Here is a 23,482-nt window from a genome sequence, read left to right as displayed (position 1 = left end):
TGAAGGAAATGTGGGCTGTGCAAACACGCTGGCACAGATTAGGAATTAAAGCATAAAGATAAAGGCTTCTGCATGCCCAGTGTAAGTGAGCAGCGCATGGATCTATTAGACAGAGAGCATGGATCTATTAGACAGAGAGCATGGATCTATTAGACAGAGAGCATGGATCTATTAGACAGAGAGCATGGATCTATTAGACAGAGAGGGACTTCACTTTCAAGTTTCCCATGAATCTTGGACCTTGCTAAGGCTTGTCAAGTTTGGTATGAGCCAATGAAATGGCTGTAAACATGCAGTGTGGGCGGGGTTAAGCATATCCCATGTCATTTACTCAAAGGGCTTTGTTGTTCTCTGATCTAAAACACCAACAATCATACAATATGTATGGTATAACTGTGGCAAAACAACGGTGACATAACGTTTGGACAAAGAGAATCTTCATCTTCCGACATGGAGGGATATCCGCATCTAGTTTGGACTGAAAAGCAGTGTTTTTGAAGTGTAAATCACATCCACGGTGAGCTAACTTTAGCCGTGCTAGCAGCGCTGGGAGGAGTGTGTCAGACTGGAGCGGAAGCAGCGCTGAAGAGCTGAGATCTGCTGCGATGCATCACGCAAGTCTGGAAAAAAACACATTTAGCGTTACCGTCCGTCATGACGAAGCGTTACAGTTAAACCAGGCTCTCGTTTGACCTGTACACGCTGAAAGCATCTCTTGAGGATCACTCCATGAACTGTTGCGTGACGGCTAATGCTAGCGTGCTAGCCACGTAGCTTCTCCCGGAGGATGGTTAAAATGGCGGAAGATTGGCCTTTTCTTTTGAACATTTTATCGATGGTTGCGTGTCTGAGTGTCTGTTCTGCGGAGTTTTGTCCAAGTGCATGCACATGTTTAACTGGACCCGATGGGACTCGTGTTATGGAATGTAATCGGAAAAGGTTTTCTTCTGCTCCTCTTCAAGTGCCTGCTGAGGTGACACAAATGTGAGTTCTCTTTTGCTCTTGCTCTGATTTATGTTTGAACATGCACAATCCTCACTTCATCTGGCATGTTTCAGGTGCGTTCTGAGCTCCAATAATGTCATGACAGTTTTTTGTCATTAGCATAGAAAACCAATCCCATATGACTGAAACTATGTGCTCCTCTTTAATGTCTGTACAGAAATCATGAATGTGGAATTAAATACATTATAAGTGAAACCATACTATTTTGAACAACTTAGGCATTTCAAATGTAAAAAATATAAACCAAACATAACAATTAAATTAACTCTAATAATTTGTATTTTTCTTTCAATTTTCATATTCCACTAATTATTATTATTGTTTTCTTTTTTTTTAACAGATCCTTAAATCACAATGAACTCACTTTGTTGCCTGTTCTTGGTGACATTTCGTCCAACATTACATCATTATCATTGTAAGTATTGGTTGCTCTGGTCTTTCAGTGGTACTTGCATAATAATACAATTGTATAATGTGCAGATGGATTTGAAATGTTTTTTTTTTTATGTTTCAGAATCCATAATCGCATCTCTGAGCTGTCGATGCATCAACTGCAGCCATATGTGTCCTTAGAGTCACTGGACCTCACATCAAATTCCATATCTGAGCTCAAAGTTGGATCATTCCCCTCCATGCCGCTGAAATATCTGTATGTTTACATGTTTTTTCTGTTTGGTTTAAGCTAACGTTAAAACTTCATAATAGCCCAAATATGAGTTCTTGTCAACAACTAGAAATATAATGACACTAAGACACACACACAAATCTATAGACTTATTTAAGGAATTTAGATCCTTACTTGAGATGTTTTCTTTTTTTTTTAATAAAGGAACTTGAGTAATAACAGGATCAGTACTCTGGAGCCTGGTTGCTTTGAAAACATCTCCAGTTCCCTTCTGGTGTTGAAGCTGAACCGGAACAGATTAGTGATACTGCCTTCCAAAGTCTTCAAGCTTCCACAACTCCAGTTTCTGTAAGTCATGGACATCATTGCAAATATATGTTAAAAAAGGAAGTAATATTTGAGTTTTCTGACATTGCCGTACTTAAATATGTACATCTTTCTGTAGTGAAATGAAGCGCAACAAGATTAAGGTAGTTGACAGCCTGACATTTAAAGGGATGGACTCGCTAAAGTCACTCAAACTGCAAAGAAATGGTATCACTAAGTTAATGGATGGAGCGTTCTTTGGTCTTAACAACATTGAGGAACTGTAAGTATTTGTATAAGGTTTACCATCAGTTTAGAACTTTTTTCATGTAATTAGCATTTTTCTTATCCGGGTTCCAGAGAACTAGAGCACAATAATTTAACGGAGGTCAATAAAGGCTGGCTGTATGGGCTGCGTATGCTGCGTGTCCTGAGGGTCAGCCAGAACGCCATCAACATCATTCGACCAGATGCTTGGGAGTTTTGCCAAAAGCTGCTAGAACTGTAAGTTTTTTTTTAATGAACACCATGATCATTTACCAGCTATGTGTCACTCACCGCTACCTTTTTATTATGATTAGTTTGGGATGCTTGGGACATTCATTGAATTGCCACTGTTTTGTGCAGAGACCTCTCCTTTAACTACCTAACCAGACTGGAGGAGACTGCCTTTGTCGGACTGGGTCTCCTGGACAGCCTGAACCTCGGCGATAACTCCATCAGTCATTTGGGAGAAGGAGTGTTCGGGAGCTTTGGAAGTGTGCGCACACTGTAAGTCCCTGTTACAGCTCTCATTTGTTGTGACATGTTTTGTTTGCTCTTGTGTACGATGCAGGCTTTCTTTCTAATATAATCACGTTTTGACTTGTATCTCCCAGTAACTATTTAATTGACCATAAACGTGATTGTATATTATATTTTCATTATCTCAGATATGCTACTCCTAGACTTACATCTAGTATTTTTTGGTGGTGAATGTTCTGTTTTATTTATAAATCCTTAGTGATTGGATCAATTCTAAAGAGTTTGTAGCTTGTAGGCTTTATTGACAGGAAAGTACAGAGTGAACAAGTGAAGTTGAGGGTTGAGAGAGAAAGAAGGACATGCAGTAAATTGTCCGAGTCGGTAATCAAACTTGCGACACTGCGGCCGGCTGTGCTCTGAGCTTGGCATACATTTGCTTAACCGCTTTTTTAATTGGTTCCAATGTCAAGATTAGACAGGAGTATTTCTCCTTCTGAGCATGTTTTTTTGTGTTGGATGTAAGTGCAGATAATTACACGGGATTAAAACCATTATACGACACATCAAATACATCTGCTTTATTTTTGGCAAAAAAGGTCCGTTTTGGGAAGCACATAATTCCGTGCGCTCATGGGAGAAAGAAATTAAGTGGTGCCAAAGTTCTTTCTGAGCTGGTCAGGCATGAGCGAAGAGAAACAAAGGAACCCATGACCCAGCCTGTAAACACAAAAGCCTTTTTGGGCTTCCAGTGGAGCCATAAACTGTCCAAGTGCTAAATGGGGCCAATTAAGAGTACCTCATCAAACCAGCGTGGGCAGTGAACTGGATCACACTGGGCAGCAGGGGTGTATTGCATTGTTAGACTTGTTACTGATTTTTATTGCTAATGACAACCCGACTGGAGGGCTGTCCTCTGGAGTCCATTTTATGTGTGATATTGTTGAATGTCTTTTTCTGCCTCGTCTTTCAGAGATATTCGCAATAATGAAATCTCCTGGGCCATTGAGGACTCAATTGGTGTATTTGATGGAATGAAGAAACTCAATACACTGTAAGCATATATAGTTAAGAAAAAATCTATATCTATACTATACTATGCTATACAAGTAAAACAAGTAAAATCTTGTGATTTTCAGAATACTCCAGAGGAACAAAATCAAGTCAATCACCAAAAAGGCATTTGAAGGCCCAGAGGAATTAGAGTATCTGTGAGTCACCAACCAGTTTTAACTTGTAACATTTCTATTATTCTGTGAAGATTATTTATTAGATTAACCTTTTTCCCTTTAGGGACCTAAGCAAGAATGAGATAATGTCAATACACCCGGAGGCACTTTCCCACATAAAGCTCAAAGTGTTGTAAGTTAACAGTTATCTAGTTTCTTTTTCATCTGTTTATTTCAACGTTTACCAACTAATTTGACTATACTTTGATTTGTTCATAATAGCATTTTGAACACCAGCAGCCTGCTATGTGACTGTCACATGCAGTGGTTGACCCCCTGGCTGACTGACGAGCCTTTCCAGCCATCCGTGTCTGCCGTTTGTGCACATCCAGCTTCTCTACTGGGTCGAAGTGTCCTCACCATCAGCCAAGACAAATTTGTTTGTGGTCAGTGTTTTTATTTTTCACTCTGATTAGCATAGTAACAGTTGTTTGAATTGTGACTAATACTTCCGATTTTTCGACAGATGATTTTCCAAAACCACACATAACTGTGCACCCAGACACATCTGTGGCATTGCGGGGTAACAATGTGACTCTGAACTGCGTGGCCTCCAGCAGCAGTGATTCTCCCATGACCACTGCATGGAGAAAGGACGGAGAGGTCCTCTACGACGCTGAGGTGCACAACTACGCCCGCTACCAGGACGGAGAGCTTATCTACAGCACAGTCCTGCACCTGCTCAATGTCAACTTCACTGATGAGGGCCGATACCAGTGTGTGGTCTCCAACCATTTTGGATCCAATTACTCAACCCGGGCCAAACTCACTGTGAATGGTAATTGTTTTTATAGCATTCATCAATTTGAATGGAACATGTGAACATAATTGATTATACATTTTTAAAGGTACATTGTCGTACCGTAAAATTTGGATTATAAGCCACTACCCTGTTCACATTCTTTGAACTCTGCGGTCGATACAACAATGCGGCTAATTTATAGATTTTTACGAGCTAATGGCCTCTAGGGGGACTCTAGCAGGAAGCTCTTTCTCTCTCTCTTGCTCACTCACAAAGGAGCAGAGCAAGACGTGGCGGAAGAGAGACACAAGTAAATCATCACAGAGAAAACAAGGATGAAGGGGAACCTAGGAACTGTTTAGACATGCTTTCTGTTTGTTAAGCTTCTAAATGCTGTGTGTTTTATTATAATCCAACTCTTATTAGAAACAAGTCTAATGAGGAACGGAATTTAAAGGCCTGTCAAAATGCAAAGATACACGTGCGCGCGGACGTGCTATACAGCGGTCTACATTTTATAACCCGCCCCACAATAAATGAGAATTTCTTGGCCCTCTGTGGGTCAAAAGACAACCTGCGCATCACTACTGTGTACCATCATTCTGTGTACATATCCCCTGTTACAACGTGGACACCTGCGGCTTATAGGTGTGGCCTATATATGTTTTTAAAAAAATCTTCTAAAATTTAGTTCAGGTGGGCTCAATAGTCCGGATTGTACTGTAAACTACTTGCATTTATTTGACTTTCAGTATTGCCTTTTTTGTGTGCCAAAAGTTTTATTCAGCATTCGATACTTGCAGTGAAACCTTCATCTAACTCACTCTCTCTGGCCCTGCAGAAATGCCATCTTTTCTGAAAACTCCCATGGACCTGACAATCAGGACAGGGACCATGGCCAGGCTAGAGTGCGCTGCAGAAGGCCATCCATCACCACAGATTGCTTGGCGCAAGGATGGAGGCACAGACTTCCCAGCTGCTCGAGAGCGCAGGATGCACGTGATGCCAGATGACGACATCTTCTTCATTGCAAATGTGAAGACTGAAGACATGGGCGTTTATAGTTGCACTGCTCAGAACACAGCTGGAAGCTTATCGGCTAATGCCACTCTTACGGTTTTAGGTGAGTCATTGATCTGCACACCTAGTTTGCTAAGCTATTACATTTTTAGACATAGAATTTAAGGTTTGTAACTCTAAATCTAAAATCATAGAGGATTGAATTTGGCAGGGTAAATATTATGCTTGGATGACTTTAAATCACTAAGACCTTTTATGTCACAAATGTCTTACTATAAATAATCCTTAAAATGTCAGTGATAATTTCCCCTTTCCTCTCTCTAGAAACCCCATCTTTCCTGAGGCCACTGGAAGACCGCACAGTAGCTCGGGGAGAAACTGCTGTGCTCCAGTGTATTGCTGGAGGAAGCCCGGCCCCACGCCTAAACTGGACCAAAGACGACGGCCCTCTGATGCTGACAGAGAGACACTTCTTTGCTGCTGCTAATCAGCTCCTCATCGTTGTGGACGCAGGCCCTGCTGACGTTGGGAAGTACACGTGCATCATGTCTAACACTCTGGGCACCGAGCGAGGTCACATTTACCTGAGCGTGTCTCCATCACCTAACTGTGAGACTGGATCTGCCTATGACCAAGACGGCTGGACCACTGTGGGCATCGTGGTCATAGTGGTGGTCTGCTGTGTGGTGGGAACATCTTTGGTCTGGGTCATTGTCATTTACCACATGCGCCGCAAGAATGAGGACTACAGCATCACTAACACGGGTATCGTACTCTTGTATTTTCACCCATCTCAAGAGTGTAATACAGGCATAACACAAATATATAGTTGCAGTAAACCCTAAAGCGTAGACCGCTGCCAAGGTCATCTGGACACATATTCACTAGTCATAGGTTTTTAATGGTATTCTCGAGCCAGAAAAAAATGTCTGATACTGAAGCAGAATGTAATTGCATCATGTGCATTTGTGAGGAAATGTATTCTCCTCTTTTCCTTTTTCAAAACAGTCCTTAAACTAAAGGAAATATAAAATCAGTTTCACTCATTAGTTTGACACGTGATTAACAGGAGACGTGTTTCTTCTAGATGAGATGAACTTACCTGCGGACATTCCCAGCTACCTGTCCTCTCAGGGCACTCTGTCTGAGCCCCAGGAAGGATACAGCAACTCTGAAGCAGGCAGCCATCAGCAGCTCATGCCTCCTCTCTGCAATGGATATGTCCATAAGGGAACAGATGGTAAGTCATCTCTTCCCTTAAAATGCAAGCATATTGTTATCAGGAGCTTATTAAAGCATCAATTATTGTTGATGAATGAGTTGATTGAGCTTTGATGCAGGGTAGTGTGTATCGGTCAAAAAAAACAAAAAACACTTTGATCATAGAGCTCTGCTGCAGTCAAACGATGTCCTTCAAACTCCTAAAATTTGCGAAAACAGTTAACGTGTTCTCAGACATCTCAATAGCTGCCGGCTGTAACCCGCGCCCCCCGGCTGTAGCCCTAGCCCGCTCCCCCCGGCTGTAGCCCTAGCCCGCTCCCCCCGGCTGTAGCCGTAGCCCGCTCCCCCCGGCTGTAGCCCGCATTAGTATGGACTAGGGATGTCACGATATAACATTTTAGTGCATTTTAGTGCCGTACATCCCCATCTTGAAGCCTCTAATCACTCGTTTGAAGACGGTGAGGTGAAGGTTTTAAGCAGGGAGAAAAGATGGTTTGAAAGAGGAGTTAAGGAAGGAAGAAGGAAGTTTTTGTTAAAAAAAAAGAAAAACCTTCTTTAAACAGAAACGGAGGGCTAAGGTTCAATCTTCCTGTAGTCTACAATGGGATCCTGAACCCCTGGAGAGGTAGAGGACCAGTACCAGGACATTTAGATGCTAATCAGGTCCTCAGGGTGGGTGAGCCAGGGTCTCACAAAGACAAAGGGAGACTAATAGCCCATTAAAGGGTTGAATAGGCTCGGTAGATACCAAGAGGGTAAGTTTCTGTTGAAACAAACAACTCTTTCCTCTTCAGGAAGGCTCCTCCCAATGGGCGGGTCTTACCACAGAACAGTATTAATATCGGAGTTCTCGACCTAAATTCTTTTATTGACAATGACTCTTGGATGAGAGTCGAAACGTCTATTTTTTCTAACTGAGTCCAGATGACTACAACTGAAGCTTTTTCTACTATGGAACACGCCTGGACGAATGAGGGATTACACCGACATAACATTTTAGTGTTACAATTATTGAGGAAAAAGCATCACGATGGAATGATTATTTGTGATTATTGAGACTGTGACCAAACAATAGTGAAATCTTTAATTTTCTCTCATTTCCATGTTCTGATGTGTTACTGTTCCTCAAGTTTGCCACGGTTTTAAGTGAGTCAATGATCTGCACACCTTGTTTTGCTAAGCTATTACATTTTCAGACAGAAGATTTAAGGTTTGTAAACTCCTAAATCTAAAATTATAGAGGATTGAATTTGGCAGGGTAAATACCGTATTTTCCGGACTAAAAGTTGCTCCAGAGCATACAATTTATATTGTGACCTGAATAATCACAATTATCGATTTAACCTACCGTAATAATCTTGACATCCCTAGTATGGACCTCCATGTGTAACGGAGTGCGTTCAGCGCGTTTATCCAGTTATTTGTACACCAGACAATCATCATAAACAGATCAGGCATGTGGACTCGCAGGACTCAAACGTGTGCGCACGCCGCATGTGACGTCGCGCTTGGACACATTTCTGTGATATACTGTAGGTTCCAACAAAGCCACAAATAACTTACCATAGCCATAAATATTTGCAATAATTGAAAAAAAACTGTTAATCTTGACATCCCTATACACGGTTAAGTGTTCTGCCACACACTTTCATTCCCCCACTTTCTTGACTTAGGAGTTAAACATTTTGTTTTGTGAGGTAGAGAATAGTGGGAGCATATGCGGCGCACATGAGGGCACACATGCTTAGCTCAACCCGACAACAGAACAGGGACATTTGGGCTAAGAACTCTTAAGATCCAGTGAGGGCAAAGTGACCCGGGGGTCAGTTGGGGAGGATTGCATCATTTTCACAGAAGAACTGTATTTGGTCAGACCTTCTTCTCTGTCAGAGCATCCTGGTGGAACACACTGCCTGCTAATTTCCCTCGTTCTTTTCTTTTAATAAGAAGGCAAAAAATAATCTGTCTTCTCAAATTGTATTTTACTTTGCTGTTTTATCACATAGCTTATTTTGATTTGTACTTGTATTCACTTTTAAATCCTATTCAGACTGGATTAGTTCCTTCTAGGGACGTCTGAAAAATTGAAATTACCCCACGACGTCTTCTTATTTGCATTTGCACGGATTAATGTCATTAATCCTCTTTGTTTAATACATGTCGTTTGGATTTCTTCTGTTTTAGGTTTGTTTTTAGAGTTTAACATTATTGTGTTGTTGCAATTGGTGATTGGACCGACATCCCTGCGATCATATTCATTGGCAAAATATCATTGGCAAAATATCATTGGCAAAATATCATTGGCAAAATATTATTAATCTAGTTCAAATTTAGATCTAAAATGGATCGGTGAATGTCTTGAAACGGTACTGGCTTCAATGCACGGACAAAATCACTCCAAATCATGGACATTCGCACAGGACTAGAATTACCTCAAGATTTCTGAGTTTTTGTAATAATGTGACCAGAAACATTCTTATTTTTACTTGAGGGGCCTAGGCTGGCTTTTTCACATCTGGCAAAGGAACTACCAATAACCATTAGCTCAATTCGGCTAACTCTTATAGATTGACATTGACTGATGTTGATTATGTAGAGTGTCTATTTTGAAATCAAATAAAATGATTCGATATGTTCCAGGTGTATGTTTTGGAGACACAGGCAGTGAAGTGGAAGCAGAGGGCAGTAACATAATACACTGCAGAATTGGCTCTTTGTTCAATGGACGGAGCAGCTTCCACCCTGGAGATGTCCGCGAGGGGCTAAGTGGAGGTCAGACAGGTTAGTGCTTGATGAAAACAACTTTGACATCGCCCTTGATCTTCTATCTGTACTATTGATATAATCAACTGGGCTGAAACAAAATGGACCTTATCATTAGAAATTTCTCCTTTTACAGCTGGTGCAGCCCCTCTGGTCATCTGTTCCGACTGCTACGATAACGCTAACATTTACTCCCGCACTCGAGAGTATTGTCAGTATGCCTATCTTGGGGAGGATGATGTAATGGACAAGGGCCTTAAAACAAGCCCCTCTGAGCATGCTCAGCAGGACGACTCTGTGCTTGAAAACCTCATTAGTAACCAGTACAGCTGTGGCGTTCTCCCCTCCAATGACAAAAGCTTGATCCATGCGCCTCCAGATCACAATACTCATGGTAAGACTTTACTTCAGGAGTGTACTGGGCCCCGGTTCACAAAGCAGGTTTAAAGAAGGTTTAAATTATGCTTTTTTTAAATCTGGTATTTAGTAATAAACTATAATACAGGCTGACCATAATTTTACATGTTGTTTATTCTAAACTGTAGTACGGTATTCATCCCAAACTACATAACGATATAAATGTGTCCTTTTAACATTCTGTTCACAATGCTCTGTGTACAATGCACTGTAGAACACAAATCAAAACCTGTTCGGCCCCAGTTCAGGGGTAGTTTTTGTTTTGTCTTTGTGGTCTTGGTCCGCCCCTGACTATGATGTGTGATGCCTACTGTTCTGGTTTGTTCTTTCAGATTTTCTTGCCTGCTCTCTGTTGAAAGATGGGAAAGATCCACCTGTAAATTCCCAGACAATCCTGTCTCACCTCCCGGTGACGGTGCACCGGGCGCCTCTTTTGTGTTCCTCTGTGGATGGTGCATCAGGGCACAGTGAAAGTGCACAGGAGCACAGAAGTGCCTCTGACAGGACTAACCCCTCAGAGCACCTCACTTCCACATAGGCCGACCCGCCTGTCTGTCATCCACTACCTCCAAAGACCTATATATTCTGCCAAAGATGTCCTTGACTTGAGTGTTTACATTCCTTTTGAAGATCCTTTTGATGCTGGATGAACTCCTTTGTCCTGCTGGACACTCCACTCCATTTGAATGTATGTAACTCTGCCATGATGGATGCTGCCTGGGTTAAACGAGCCATAAATATGTTCAAATGCTCTTCCCTCTGGCACCTCTGCTGTGCTGTTCACAAACTCCTCCTTCAGGTACTCAAGCAGTCCACATGACATACTCAACACAGCCTCTTCTCATGTGGGCAGCATTTGACAGGCCTATGACCAGCAGTTTATAATCCCCACACTCCCACTGCTGCCCCTCTGACATGAACTTATGTCTGGTTCCTTCTACATATGCAAGAGACTGTCACACCAAAGTCTGGTGTGTATAGGAATATATCCTATATAGTAGCCTCTATAGTATCATGTAAATCTGTTAATTTGTCTGTACTGTTAAATTTTATATTTGTTGTTGGAGACCGTACATTTCTTTGCACATAAGACAATCCTTTGCTGCCTTTACTGTAATGGTTATCCATGACGCCTTTCAACATGTATTTGAATTCAGATCAGATCCATCTGCCGTGTTTGCAGTATGCACTGAGCAGGGCACTTGAGTCAATAGTCTGTGGTGCCTTTTTCTGCCAGGACCACCTTTTTATCATTGATGTTATCTTTAGTTCTAATCTTCTTTTCTTTTTTTTACCTAAAGGACTGTGAAAGTGAATGTATTACATAACTAAGCCTCTATATGTAATGTATGTGTACACAAAAGTAGTTTAACAGATTCCATTTTAGTGAGAGAATACCAATTACAAAGCTTGACAGAATATACTCTTCATTTGTTGTACGCTTCTCTAAAAAAGCTGGCAACATAGATCTGTGCATTGTGGCTTGATCTGCCTATTTTGTATTAAGTTATTCCTATTATTATTGCACTTGAGACTTGAGAAATCTATAGCATCTGGCAATAAGAGCTTCCACTAATTATCTAATTATGCTGGGTTACACAGTATTTTTCATTCTGCAAAACACTACAATGGCTGTTGGCATTTAAACAGCCGAATGGGGTTTAGTATTATTATATTGCATAACGGTACAGGTCTATGGTACTCCAGATTTTGCACTCTTGCAAATTCCAATTTTAGTTGAGCTTAACCAGCGTTGTATTCCAGTGAATTTGACACATTCCCTGCCTTATTAAAATCATGTTGTAATTTAATGGTCTCCTCTGGCTTCACCACACAAGAAATCATCCAGAGTTTGCAGCGTTTGCAAAAAAAAAAGTGCTTTTTGTCTTGTTTGTTGCCACAGAATCCAGTGTCTACCAAAGTGTAGCAATATTTTGACAATTTCCAATGCTGCTTTTATTACGTAGTTTTGTTTACTTTTTACTTGTACATTCTGTAAAGCATGTCATTTCTGTTATGTAAGAATTAATACAACGTTATCAAACATGAAACTTGACTTGTCATTTTAGATGTAATTACACTTCCATTATATTACAGTACATTATTAAATCATTAGGACAAGGCAACATTAATATATTCTAATATTTTAAAAGCCAAAATCTGTTATTTTTTTGCTATTGTCCTAATCTACTCCTATGATGTAATCAAAGCGTGTCTGACCCAGAGCTACAATATATACGGAGAAGGCTGTGTCTTAAGGGCAGTTTGCAATATTGCAGTATGTACAGTCAGCAGCAGGATCAGAAATGTAACACTTGAAATACTTCTCTGTGAACAAAATGTTGCGTCATTTGCTTCATAATTTACTGCTTTTCTCAGCTCCTCTTGCCTCCAATTTTGTATTCCGAAGCTTACAAACCCCGAGGCCATCACTCGACCGGCCAACACTGCCCTCCTGACATCATTGGTTGACCTCAAACTTGTCTTTTCATAAATTACGAAATTGATTTTTGTTGCTGTTTTTTCCATTTATTTTACATCTTTTTTCACTTAAAAAAAAAAAGAATAAACATAGAACACAACACAATCAGAGCACTAAAATGTAAATAAGAATACAAGTATACATCAACTAAACCTTAAAGGAAACACATTCATGGCACATTTAAATTACAATAAAAGTCCCATTTGGTCCAATGTCATAAATCTGAAAGTCATATTTTCTGTTAACATAATAAAATCACTTAAACACTTAAATTCTTATATTATTTTATGTTGCGTTCGACTCCGTGGGGCTTTTCTGTTGCAGTTTGCATGTTCTGCCTGTGTCTGCATCAGGCTCCTCCAGGTGCTCCCCAACCACTAAAAACAACCCCTGAAAATTCCAAATCTCAGTGGGACTATTCTGGTTCAATAAAACCCAAATCATAAATAAAATACTATTTAAAAATGAACACAATCCCATGAGACTATAAAAGTGGAAACTAAATTATTTTAAAAAGCAGCAACAAATTGGTTTGTTAACCTTCCTGACAAATCTTTTACTCGAACTTTCAGAAGAATACAGCTTTGTTCCTTTGTTTCCTCAAAACGCCAATCATAATTTCTTCTTTCATCTGTTTTTTTTTTTTGCCGCCAAGCCCAGGAGCTGTTCTGACCATGCTTTTAATGTGGTCCATTTGTTTAGCCGTTATTCTGCTGCTTCTCATCAGAGACATGATGACATGTTCAGCTTTGTATTTAAGCACACATTTGCCTCACATTTCTGAGAACAGAAGCTTTTAAAATCTAGAAGCCATCTTCACCTTAAGGTTGTACAAAGCACAAGGTTTAAATGGCAGCTTTTAGTAAAATGCATGTTTTAACACAAAAGACCAGTCAAATTGTATTTTACAGATTTGTGTCAAATAAAATCAAGAGTTTAGAGGGGGAGGGATTTAGGATATAGAATGTGTTCTCTTCAACTGTAGTATTCAATATAATAAATTGTAGTCTCAAATTCAAGTAAAACAGTACTTTTCCAAATAAATAGAGTAAAGAGTCAAGTATGCACATTTGGTGTAAAGATTATGGATTATCATTACAAAAAAATGAAAATAAGCTTTCTCACAACCCATCATGTTCATTTCAAAATACTTAATATAGCCTTTGGTTTAAGTCAGAATTAATCCCCTTTTGCAAATTCATTGCTTTGTATCCTTCGCCAATCTTTGGTTTAGAATTAAAAATCACCACCACGGTGTAGATTAAGTACGTCTGATGACCATTGTATTCATGATGTTTTGCCACATAACCACAGCCACAATGACTCACATCTCTGCCCTGAGCACAAATTAATTAATAAAAATAGTATCTTACGTAACTACGTTGGAAATGTCATTAATTTCAAGTGTAAATGAGAAGCCTTGAAAAAGCTGTTCACTCCTGAGTAAGCAGCACGGATAAAAACACAAACGCCGCTTTACGTCCACAAGAGAAGCATGATGGACAGTGCTTGTTATGTTGCGGTTGAACCAGTAGATGGCGGTGTTGTTGCGCACGCAAATCTGAGCGCGTCACTTTCACGCGCGGCACCTCATAAACTAACGCACCTGCAACTAATTAAGATTAATTCAAAGAACCATAAATCAGATTCAAGCAATATCGCATTTCTCGACGTTAACCATCAAATCAAATCAATTTATTTTTGTAAGGCCCAAAATCACAACAACAGTTGCCTCTGAGGGCCACAACCCTTAACCTAACAATAACCTTGCTGTAGTGAGTCTGGAGTTCAGACACAGAGAACACAGCCTGTGCCTTTTCCTCTCGAAGCGAGTGTTGACGCAGTACCACCGCGCACCACATGATGGCGCCAACACGAGCGTCGGGGAAACTGCGAGCGAAAAGGGGCGTTTCTGTGGTTCGTGCTCCTCTCTCGGCGCTGCCAGGTACGTTCAGACCTGTAGCAGTCAACGCAGACGCGCTTCACACACGTCTCCACACTGACTGGATCTCTGGACAATCACACTTTCTCCGGCTGTGTGAAAGAGAAGGGGATATTTGCCTCTTTTAAGCGCCGCTGCGGCTACAGATGCTGCGCCGTGTCGCTCTATTACAGAAAATATGCGCTTGACAACTTGACAGCGCAGTGGACTGGACAGCGCGATCTGGGTCCCAGCAGCAGCAGCAGCAGCAGCATCAGCAGCAGCAGCGGCGATGGGGAGCTGCCTCTAAATGCGTCTTCCTCTTTGCGCGCAAGGATCGCCTGGAAATATCGCATCCTCCAAGGTGCGCGCGTAAAAAGCCCAGGGGCCGGGCGGACTGGCGCACCTTAACGGAACCAAACCAGCCGCGCAAACGTAAAAAGACATGCAATCCTCTTCCAGTCTGGAGAAGAAGAGAAGAGGGTTCATTTGGCCGCCTCGCGTTTAATTACATCCCAAACAGGGGGTAAACGCAAATCACAACGCGCACAGAGATCCAAAGTAAACTAGGTAAGCATGTCCAGAACACTGAAGAAGAAGAAACACTGGTCCGGTAAAGTGGTGGAGTGCGCGGTGTCGTGGGGGAGCCTGGGGGACTTCGGCTCCGTGGTGGAGGTTCTGGGGGGCGCCGAGGTGGGACAGTTCCCCTACCTGGGCCAGATGAAGCTGGACGTGCTGGTGTGCCACGTCGGGAAGCTGCCCTACTACGGGGACGTGCTGCTGGAGGTGAACGGCACCCCGGTGAGTGGACTTACAAACCGCGACACTCTGGCTGTCATCCGCCACTTCCGAGAGCCCGTCCGCCTCAAGACCGTCAAGCCCGGTACGTTTCGCACCGACGCCCGTCACACACGCAAAACAAACTGCAAAAAACAACAACAATTAAACAATGCACAATATAGGCTAATTGCGATGTTTTGTTGATACATTTTGTGACTTCTAAATGACGGATTTTCTTTAAAACCCACTGTCTTCTATCTAATCGTCTCCATTCTTTCCCCTCTGTCTCCAGACGATAGTAACAGTGATGATGGGAATAACGGCCTGTAGCCCAGTTGGAGCCATTCAAACTAAGTGCACTTTACATGCAGTAGGAATAGGGCTGATTACATCCTCCATTATTCAGACTCTTAATGCTGCTGCTGCTGCTGCTGCTGCTGCTGCTGCTGCTGCTGCTGCCCAGTACTAGCCACAGGGGCATAAGTTAGCGGTCCCATTCCTCTTCATTGGCAATAATCAGGCACTGGGATAATTGTGTGTAACCACCCTCATGATTGGGTTTGGTCCCAAGTTTTTAATCTGGAAACAATAACTGTTCTAAAGGTTCAGCAGCAACATGTAAAGAGCTACTGCAGGGGTGTTCAAATTGTGGCCCTGGGGTACAATGTGGCTGGCCCTCAGATCAATTTCTGTTGGCCCTGTGGCTTCCTGCTAAGTTGGTCCAAACAACAAAAAGTAGTACTTATGCCAACCTAATATTAATGTTCCAAGTCTTATTAAAGGTGTGGAGGCTCATTGAAACTATGTCAAATGCAAAATTTTGATTGGTTCACTTCATTGTTCTTCTCCGTGTCAAGTTTACCTCTGTGTAAAAGGTTTGGACACCCCTGATGTACTGTAAGTCCAATGCCAGGATCAGCTCACTGTTTTTGAAAGGTTTTTTTTGAGTCACGGCTCACTTTTATTGTTGAAAAGATGCTGCTGCACACCATCCACTAAAACTTTATCAAATTGAATGGGTCCAATTAGAGAAAAAGCGGTGTAAATACTGTAACTGTGGCGTGTGGTGACGATTATGAGTAGGCAAGAAGAAGACTTTGAGTGATCATCAATATTTAGGCGATAATGATTAATAAAGCCGTGTTTATATCTGTATACATTGAAGTTGAGTATGTTTTGATTTTTACTGGGACACATAAATTACTAACTAAACTGTTCTGAGTGAGTGAAACAAGCCTAGACATAGATAGTTTATGAATATTTTATATGAAGACATGGATCTGACACACTGTAGGTACAAACTCAGTGGGCTATGTTTGTTTCTTCACAAATGTCTCCTATTTGTTTATTTTTTATTTTCACTTAATAAATAAAGAAGTTAAAATCAAATTACGTAAAATAAAAGTGTGGCAAAAACCCGAAAGAGCTCATCCTTAAGGCCATACACTTCCAATTAATTATTTAGCAAGTGTGGACAGAAGATTCACAGATGAAAATCACATGGAACAGATGGGTTTTTTTTTACCATAAAGAAACATATTTTCAGGAAAAAATATGATTATAAAAAAACATAGCTTTTTAAAATGTTTTTTTAACTTAGTAATCATGATTTATATTTCTTGAGCAATATTAGATTTGTAGATCTTAATGGTAAATCACTGCTTGCCTTGATTGCCCTGACAGCACACCACTGGTAAATAATGTCACTGTGTCATCTTGCATTAGAAGTTGTTTTGTGTCTTTCTTGAATTAGACGTTTGCTCAGGACACTCCAAAATACCATTATGCATTCATTCAACAATGTGAATCCGTTAACTACCATTTCCCCAAGTGTTCCCCTGACAAACCGGTTTAAAATACATGCTCCAGCTTGCATTTCTGTCCATCTTTTATCAGATTCTTTTCCACAACATGTCCGTTAATTTCTGAGTTACAGAGCAAGCGCTTGATTTGAAGTGTGTTGATGCTGCACATGAAGGCAACATGATGTTTGTTATGTGTGTGTATCTGACGGTGCTACATTCCCCAGAGCGAACACACTACGCTCTATGCCCCACTAACCAAGGATGATTTATAAAGGCCATACAGCAGCAAGAAAGCAGAAGAAGCTGCAGAGAATGGAGTGGAGAGAGAATGGTCTCAGTCTTTAGCTGTAGGCTGCACTCCCTGTGCTCTTTAAAGCTCATAGGAAAGTAATGGGTCATCAGCGTGGCAGCATTCCTCACCTCATTCTTCTCTCGCACTCGTCATCGTTACTTGCGTGGATTTGGCCCTGCCCGCTTGTACCTGTCCATACGTTTGGCATCTGTTGTATCTTGTATGTTTGCTTGCGTTCGCACTTGTCCAGGTTTGGTCCAGGTTTGGTCCAGGTTTGGTCCAGGTTTGGTCCAGGTTTGGTCCAGGTTTGGTCCAGGTTTGGTCCAGGTTTGGTCCAGGTTTGGTCCCAGTTCAGTCCTGATGTAGATTTGGCTTTTGTCCTGTTTTTATGTGGGGAGTGTCTACAGAGCCGCGGCGCGCGGCCAAAATTGCATGTTTTTTTTTTGCCGCAGCTCCTGAAACTGCTGGGCTATTTGACCACGCCGGGTTAGACCGTGCCGGGTTAAGGTTAGGGTTAGGGTTAAGGTTAGGGTTAAGGTTAGGGTTAGGGTTAGGGTTAGCCATGAGGTTAACCCTAACGCTGCTCTGCAGCCACGCCCTTTTATGTGCGGTGTGAATGCACCCTAAGATTCTGTGAGATTTTGGAAGAACAGTGTGTATCCATTTATAATAGAGATACAATTCAAAACATTGCTATGCTGAGTTGACGGTTGTATATCCCAATACTTAGTGTTGGAATGTAAAGATTAAAAAGCCTCTTTCAGTCATTTTAGAAACATACATGTTGGATACAAATAAATGTATAATGATGCAATGGCTCATATAATTAAATCCAAACAGCATTAGGGCTGGGCAATATTGTTTTGTAGTATCCCAATAACTAGTCAATTCAACAGAAATGTGTTAAATCATGTCTTTAAACCATTAGTTGAGGTTTAATTATCAAACAAATGTAAAATGTCTGTAAAATGAATGATGAACGTGCAGAAATATCACCACATACCCGTATTTAAATGTTTACAAAATATCTTTTTTAAAATCTTTTTCAAAAAGGAACTCTTTTTGTAGCATTTTCTTCTCTTAACGATACACTATAAACAACTCATTCTTCTTCTACTGCTTGTTTGTGTTTGGAGTCGCGGATGACTGGAGCCTATCCCTGTTACTTTGGGTCTGGACACACTATAAACTATATACTAGATATTAACTCATTTTGCGTATGTTCAAAACAATTCTATAATAACCTAAATTAGACTTAATAAAGAATGGACAATGAGTTAATTCATAATGAACAAATATTAGGAATGGTTCAGACGTATTGACATCTTAATTAAGGGTTTAGTGTTGGAGTTAGGGTTTGGAGTTATTTCATGATAACACCTTTTGAAGTACGATATATTGCTACAGAAGAATATCACACTATAAACAATAATATTTAAACTATTATGCCATTGACACAATAACCAAAGAGCAGGGTAATCCCAGTGAACCTTTTAGAAATATAGTTTAAAAACATGAGCTGCAATAAATACTTAACAGAATGAAAGACTTAATTAGTATTTACTATAATTAGACATAGAATATTTAGTCAACTCTCGACAGCTTTAAACTTACTACCAAACATTAATCATAAATCCTCACTTGTGAAAAGAAAATGTAAAGATGAAAATTACAGAGCTGAAACAAAAATTTTCCAAATGTTTTACAAAGCTTGAATCATTCTTAATAATTGTGTTCATTGTGAATTAAGTCTTTGTTTGTGCCTTAGTAAGTGTTGTTAGGACAGGGCAATATGGCAGACAATTAATATCTTGAGTTTCTTGGAGCCAGATCGCAATTTCGATTTATACTTTGTATTTTTTCAATTGCTTTAAAGAAGTGAAAAAATGTGTTTGAGCAGACGGCTGTGTGGACGATTTGATTTTTATTGTTATAAAGTGATGCTTAAGTATTGGAGCAGTGTAATTTGTGTGCTTGTGGATAAATCCTGCCTCATTGTCCAAGTCCTTTCTCATACATTTTGCATATGTGTTTGTAAGATCGGGAAACACGGTGCAGTTGCTCATGAAAAGGCGGCGTGCGAAGCCCCTCCAGCGCGCACGTACAGATGGGCCTGTTACATTGTATGCTTTTGTGCATGTCCACTCTTTGTGTACAATGTGCGCTAACCTTATGTTTAATTCACACCTGTCTTCTTACATAATTGAGACACTGAGTGGATTTTCTGCACTCTCTGTTGGAGGCCTCCGAGAATCAGCTGTGAACTACAGGAAGTGCAAGGATGACGGACAACAATGGGCAAAGTGCAGTACAAGGGCCCGCAGATGTTGCCTCGCGTGTTCCTTAATCTGCTACTCCATGCATAATGTCTTGGAGATGCACAACTTGCTCTGCTGCTCAGGGTTGGGCAATATAATGTATAATTCAAATGAAATGATTGAGAAATTGGTAAAATTGCGATATCGTGATTCACAAATGTTCTCTTGAAAGCAGCTCTACGCTCAAGCAGAGACCTGAAAGAAGTTAGCTACCTCTTTACACTACAAACAGAAATAATAGAATAATCAAAAGATAATTGAGAATTAATTATTATTAATGTTTTGTCATATCGCCTGTATAAACAATCAGTGCCAAATCACACAGAGAATTGTCAAAGTTCTTCCTCCAAAGTCTGAACTCCGCTTAATGACAAAAAACAAAAAAACAGCTGATCATTGATGATTAAAAATCTCAATTAAACTTAGGTTACAGGATTTGTCAGTTTGAGTGAAGAGTTTAGTTGAATAAACAGTGCTGCCGAAAATAATACTTTAAGTAGTATTGGACTTGTCTGACTGGGAAGCTTTCTTGAACTGTTGCCCCTCTGTTCACTCATCCTATGTTGTTGCCCTGCATTTATTGTCAGATAATCCAATCCAATAAGGTTAGATATGTCAAGATTGTTGTTAATCCATCCGTCCATCCATTTTCTACCGCTTGTTCCAGTGGCCAACTTGTCGCAGGGCCAACACAGAGACATGGACATTACAGACAGTTCACTCTCACATTCATTCACTAGGGCCAATTTAGAGTCACCAATTTCTGCCTAACACATGCATGTTAATCCATAGTTGAGATTATTCGGTTCTCTATAGAATTCTAACAACTAAAAAATAACATAAATCACCACACACTCTTTTTTCATTTCATTTCAATTCAAAAGTCAAAAGTCACCGTGAGTGTAAAGTGTTGTTATCCGGCTGTTATTGTCATTAACAGTATAATCCAGCATGCTTGGTTTCATAGAGCTGGTCACTTACTAGAGGAATGGTAACGCATTATGAGAAATGAAAGAAAACAAAGGATTTCACTGTCATTTGATTTCATTTGTTGTTTAATAATTGTAAAACCGTGACGTTTCCTCTCACAATCTTAACACCAAAGTTATATTGTGTGACATACAATCACTGGTAATAACATGTTTCAGAATTGTAAGACGAGTGCAAGCCTAATGGAGATCTCTGCACGTCATCCTCAACTTTTCAAGCATTTCCATGTCTCTCTTCGTTTTGGGTCACCACTCAAATCATTCTCCTCCATCTATCCATCTATAAATGTCACCTTGATGAATTATATGTCAAATTGGCAGAGGTTTTCTTCCTGATCCCACCCTATTTATCATGCCTTGGGAATTGAGAAGGACTCAAATGGGTTATGGTCTCGTGTGACTTGATTGTGATTTTTGCTGGGAATAAAAGGGAAAATGTAGCCACTTGACCCCTGTCTCACAGGTAAAGCAGATATTATGGATTGACAAAAGACAGTTCCCTTTTCTGCGCCCCCCCGTGTCATCTCAAGGTCTTTCAGCGCGTCCGTCATGTCTCCATATTAGGGTTCTCATTTCCGCAGCTTCTTTGATTAAGCTGGAAGGTATACCTCTATTAAAAGCGTGCTGCCTGCTGCTTCGCTGATCTATTTTTGCTGAAACTCCAACTAACGATCAGAGCGGAAGTGTGATCAAAAGCGCAGTGAATGCCACACCAGAATGTCTCCTACCGAATACACATTTCTGCACTAAGACTTGCATATGTTCACGGCTTCAGTCGCTATAAACAACCAAAACATACAAGCAATGTCTAACAATGTACGCGCAAATGAATGGTGTATGCTATTTAAGCGTATTGCCTGTAGAGTGTAGGAAACTGTTATGACGTGTGTTAAAATAGATGAACAGGGCTCTTCTCAAAGCCTTCCGCCTGAAGCTAATAAAGTGATCCATCAGTTACCATAGGGATGGCTATTACATTCAACACTATTGTGGTTTTGGCAAAAAACTTGTCATTTGAGCCACATTGCCCTCTTTATTACACTTTTCATTTTGTAAAGGGCACAGCCTTTTCCTGATTCTCCAACAGTATATTATGAAAATGTTTGTAACATTAGGGCTGGTTAATATGGTGATAAAAATCTAATTGTGATCTTTTGTGAATCTATTTATCGCGATTTTGGTATAAATTCACAAAATGTGCCTGTAAATGTCTTTGTTGCGGTTCATGTATCGTGCAAAGTGTGAATGGACAATCAAATTAAACACAAAAGTGCAGAAATACCAATTGATACACTTATTTGGGAGATTACACGATTGTAGATGCTTATGCTCTTATTATCAGATGCTTTTGTTTAATAGTTAAAAAAAAGCTATAAAAAGAGCTGATTAACTAGAATTAATTAGAAAATAAAAAGTTTCATTGTCAACTTTCAAATCAGGTGATATTTCTGCACTTTTATGATTCATTTTACAGACATTCCACAATTGTCTCATAATTAAACCTCAACTTAGACATGTCGTCACACATTTCTGTTGCTTTGACATAATATCGTCATCATAATATATAACAATACATTTTTCACATTCTGGTTGGTGTTTTGCTTCGCTTTATGGTTGCATTCTATTGTCTGCAGTATAATGCACAAGAGGAAGTGTTTTCTTTAGACTTGATGAATAATTTTGTGATACAACTGATATCTTGCCTTTTTTCTAAGTTGCTTTTCCGCTCGGCACGTTTCCCTTTCACCCCCTGATCTTTGCCAATAGAGAAGAATTGCGACTGACACGAGCCCCTAAGCTATGAATCAGACTGCAATAGTGAGTGTGGGCTAATCACGTTAATGCACCTCTCATACCAGGAAGTGCCTCTCAATGAAATCCTCCTCTTGACAGGCCGTGCTTTGTCACGACGGAGATTTGGAAGGGAAAAAAAAGTAGTAGTGTGGGAATACACACACAGGCTGGTCAGATAACTAGACATCTGCTCTTGCCTTGGAGATGTTCTGCCTGTCAGTGGGATGGCGCTACAGCACACTGATTGTGGGCTTCTAGCGATTATAAAGGTTTAATGCACATTCATTGCCAAGACAAGCTTTGTTTTCATTTCTCGGATCAGCTTTAGTTTGCTATTGGATTATACTCTACTGTGCTTGATAGTAGAAAAAGCTTCAGTTGTAGTCATCTGGACTCAGTTTGAAAAAATAGACGTTTCGACTCTCATCCAAGAGTCATTGTCAATAAAAGAATTTAGATCGAGAACTCCGATATTAATACTGTTCTGTGGTAAGACCCGCCCATTGGGCGGAGCCTTCCTGAAGTAGAAAGAGTTGTTTGTTTCAACAGAAACTTCCCCCTTGTATCTACCGAGCTAGCCTATTCAGAATCTTAATGGGCTATTAGAATCCTCTTTGTCTTTGTGAGACCCTGGCTCAACCACCCTGAGGACCTGATTAGCATCTAAATGCCCTGGTCCTGGTCCTCTACCTTTCCAGGGGTTCAGTAACCCATTATAAATAACAGGAAGATTAAACCTTAGCCCTCCATTTCTGTTTAAAGAAGGTCTTTCTTTTTTTAACAAAAATAGCTTCCTTGACTCCTCTTTCAAACCATCTTTTCTCCCTGCTTAAAACCTTCACCTCACCGTCTTCAAACGAGTGATTAGAGGCTTCAAGATGGAGATGCACGGCGCTCTGAGGTCCTGAACTTGTATTTCTTCTGTGCTGATAGAGCCTCTTGTGTAGAGGCTGTTTTGTCTCACCTATGTACCGTTCTTTACAGCTTTCTTCACTGCATTGGATCGAATAAACTACATTGCTCTGTTTTTGA

The 23,482-nt window shown here is 40.5% G+C and overlaps 2 protein-coding genes across 3 annotated transcripts in view; both read left to right on the top strand.

Annotated features, from left to right (window-relative positions):
- Positions 1–309: 309 nt before the first annotated feature.
- On the top strand, positions 310–12,125 carry lrig2 (leucine-rich repeats and immunoglobulin-like domains 2). The gene is made up of 18 exons (XM_072452217.1): positions 310–984; positions 1,346–1,420; positions 1,520–1,654; positions 1,835–1,978; positions 2,076–2,219; positions 2,297–2,440; positions 2,564–2,707; positions 3,651–3,731; positions 3,817–3,888; positions 3,971–4,039; positions 4,129–4,292; positions 4,373–4,684; positions 5,490–5,771; positions 5,993–6,433; positions 6,756–6,908; positions 9,530–9,670; positions 9,789–10,046; positions 10,402–12,125. Exons 1-18 carry the CDS (start codon positions 788–790, stop codon positions 10,605–10,607), a joined length of 3,162 nt encoding a protein of 1,053 aa, XP_072308318.1. The 5' UTR covers positions 310–787; the 3' UTR covers positions 10,608–12,125.
- Positions 12,126–15,004: 2,879 nt separating this feature from the next.
- The window catches only part of LOC140365662 (membrane-associated guanylate kinase, WW and PDZ domain-containing protein 3-like), a 161,825-nt gene continuing 153,347 nt past the window's right edge, over positions 15,005–23,482 (top strand). For both annotated transcript variants that reach the window (XM_072452215.1, XM_072452216.1), the window contains exon 1: positions 15,005–15,355. In XM_072452215.1, coding sequence (XP_072308316.1) covers positions 15,049–15,355 — 307 coding nt within the window. In that variant the 5' untranslated portion in view covers positions 15,005–15,048. The remainder of the gene's footprint in view (positions 15,356–23,482) is intronic.

The sequence above is a fragment of the Eucyclogobius newberryi genome, unplaced genomic scaffold (genome assembly GCF_026437365.1).
Source record: "Eucyclogobius newberryi isolate DKJ021-1_F unplaced genomic scaffold, fEucNew1.0.hap1 SCAF_19, whole genome shotgun sequence".
NCBI classification, from domain to species: Eukaryota; Metazoa; Chordata; class Actinopteri; order Gobiiformes; family Gobiidae; genus Eucyclogobius; species Eucyclogobius newberryi.
This window is presented reverse-complemented; position numbering and strand designations above follow the sequence as displayed.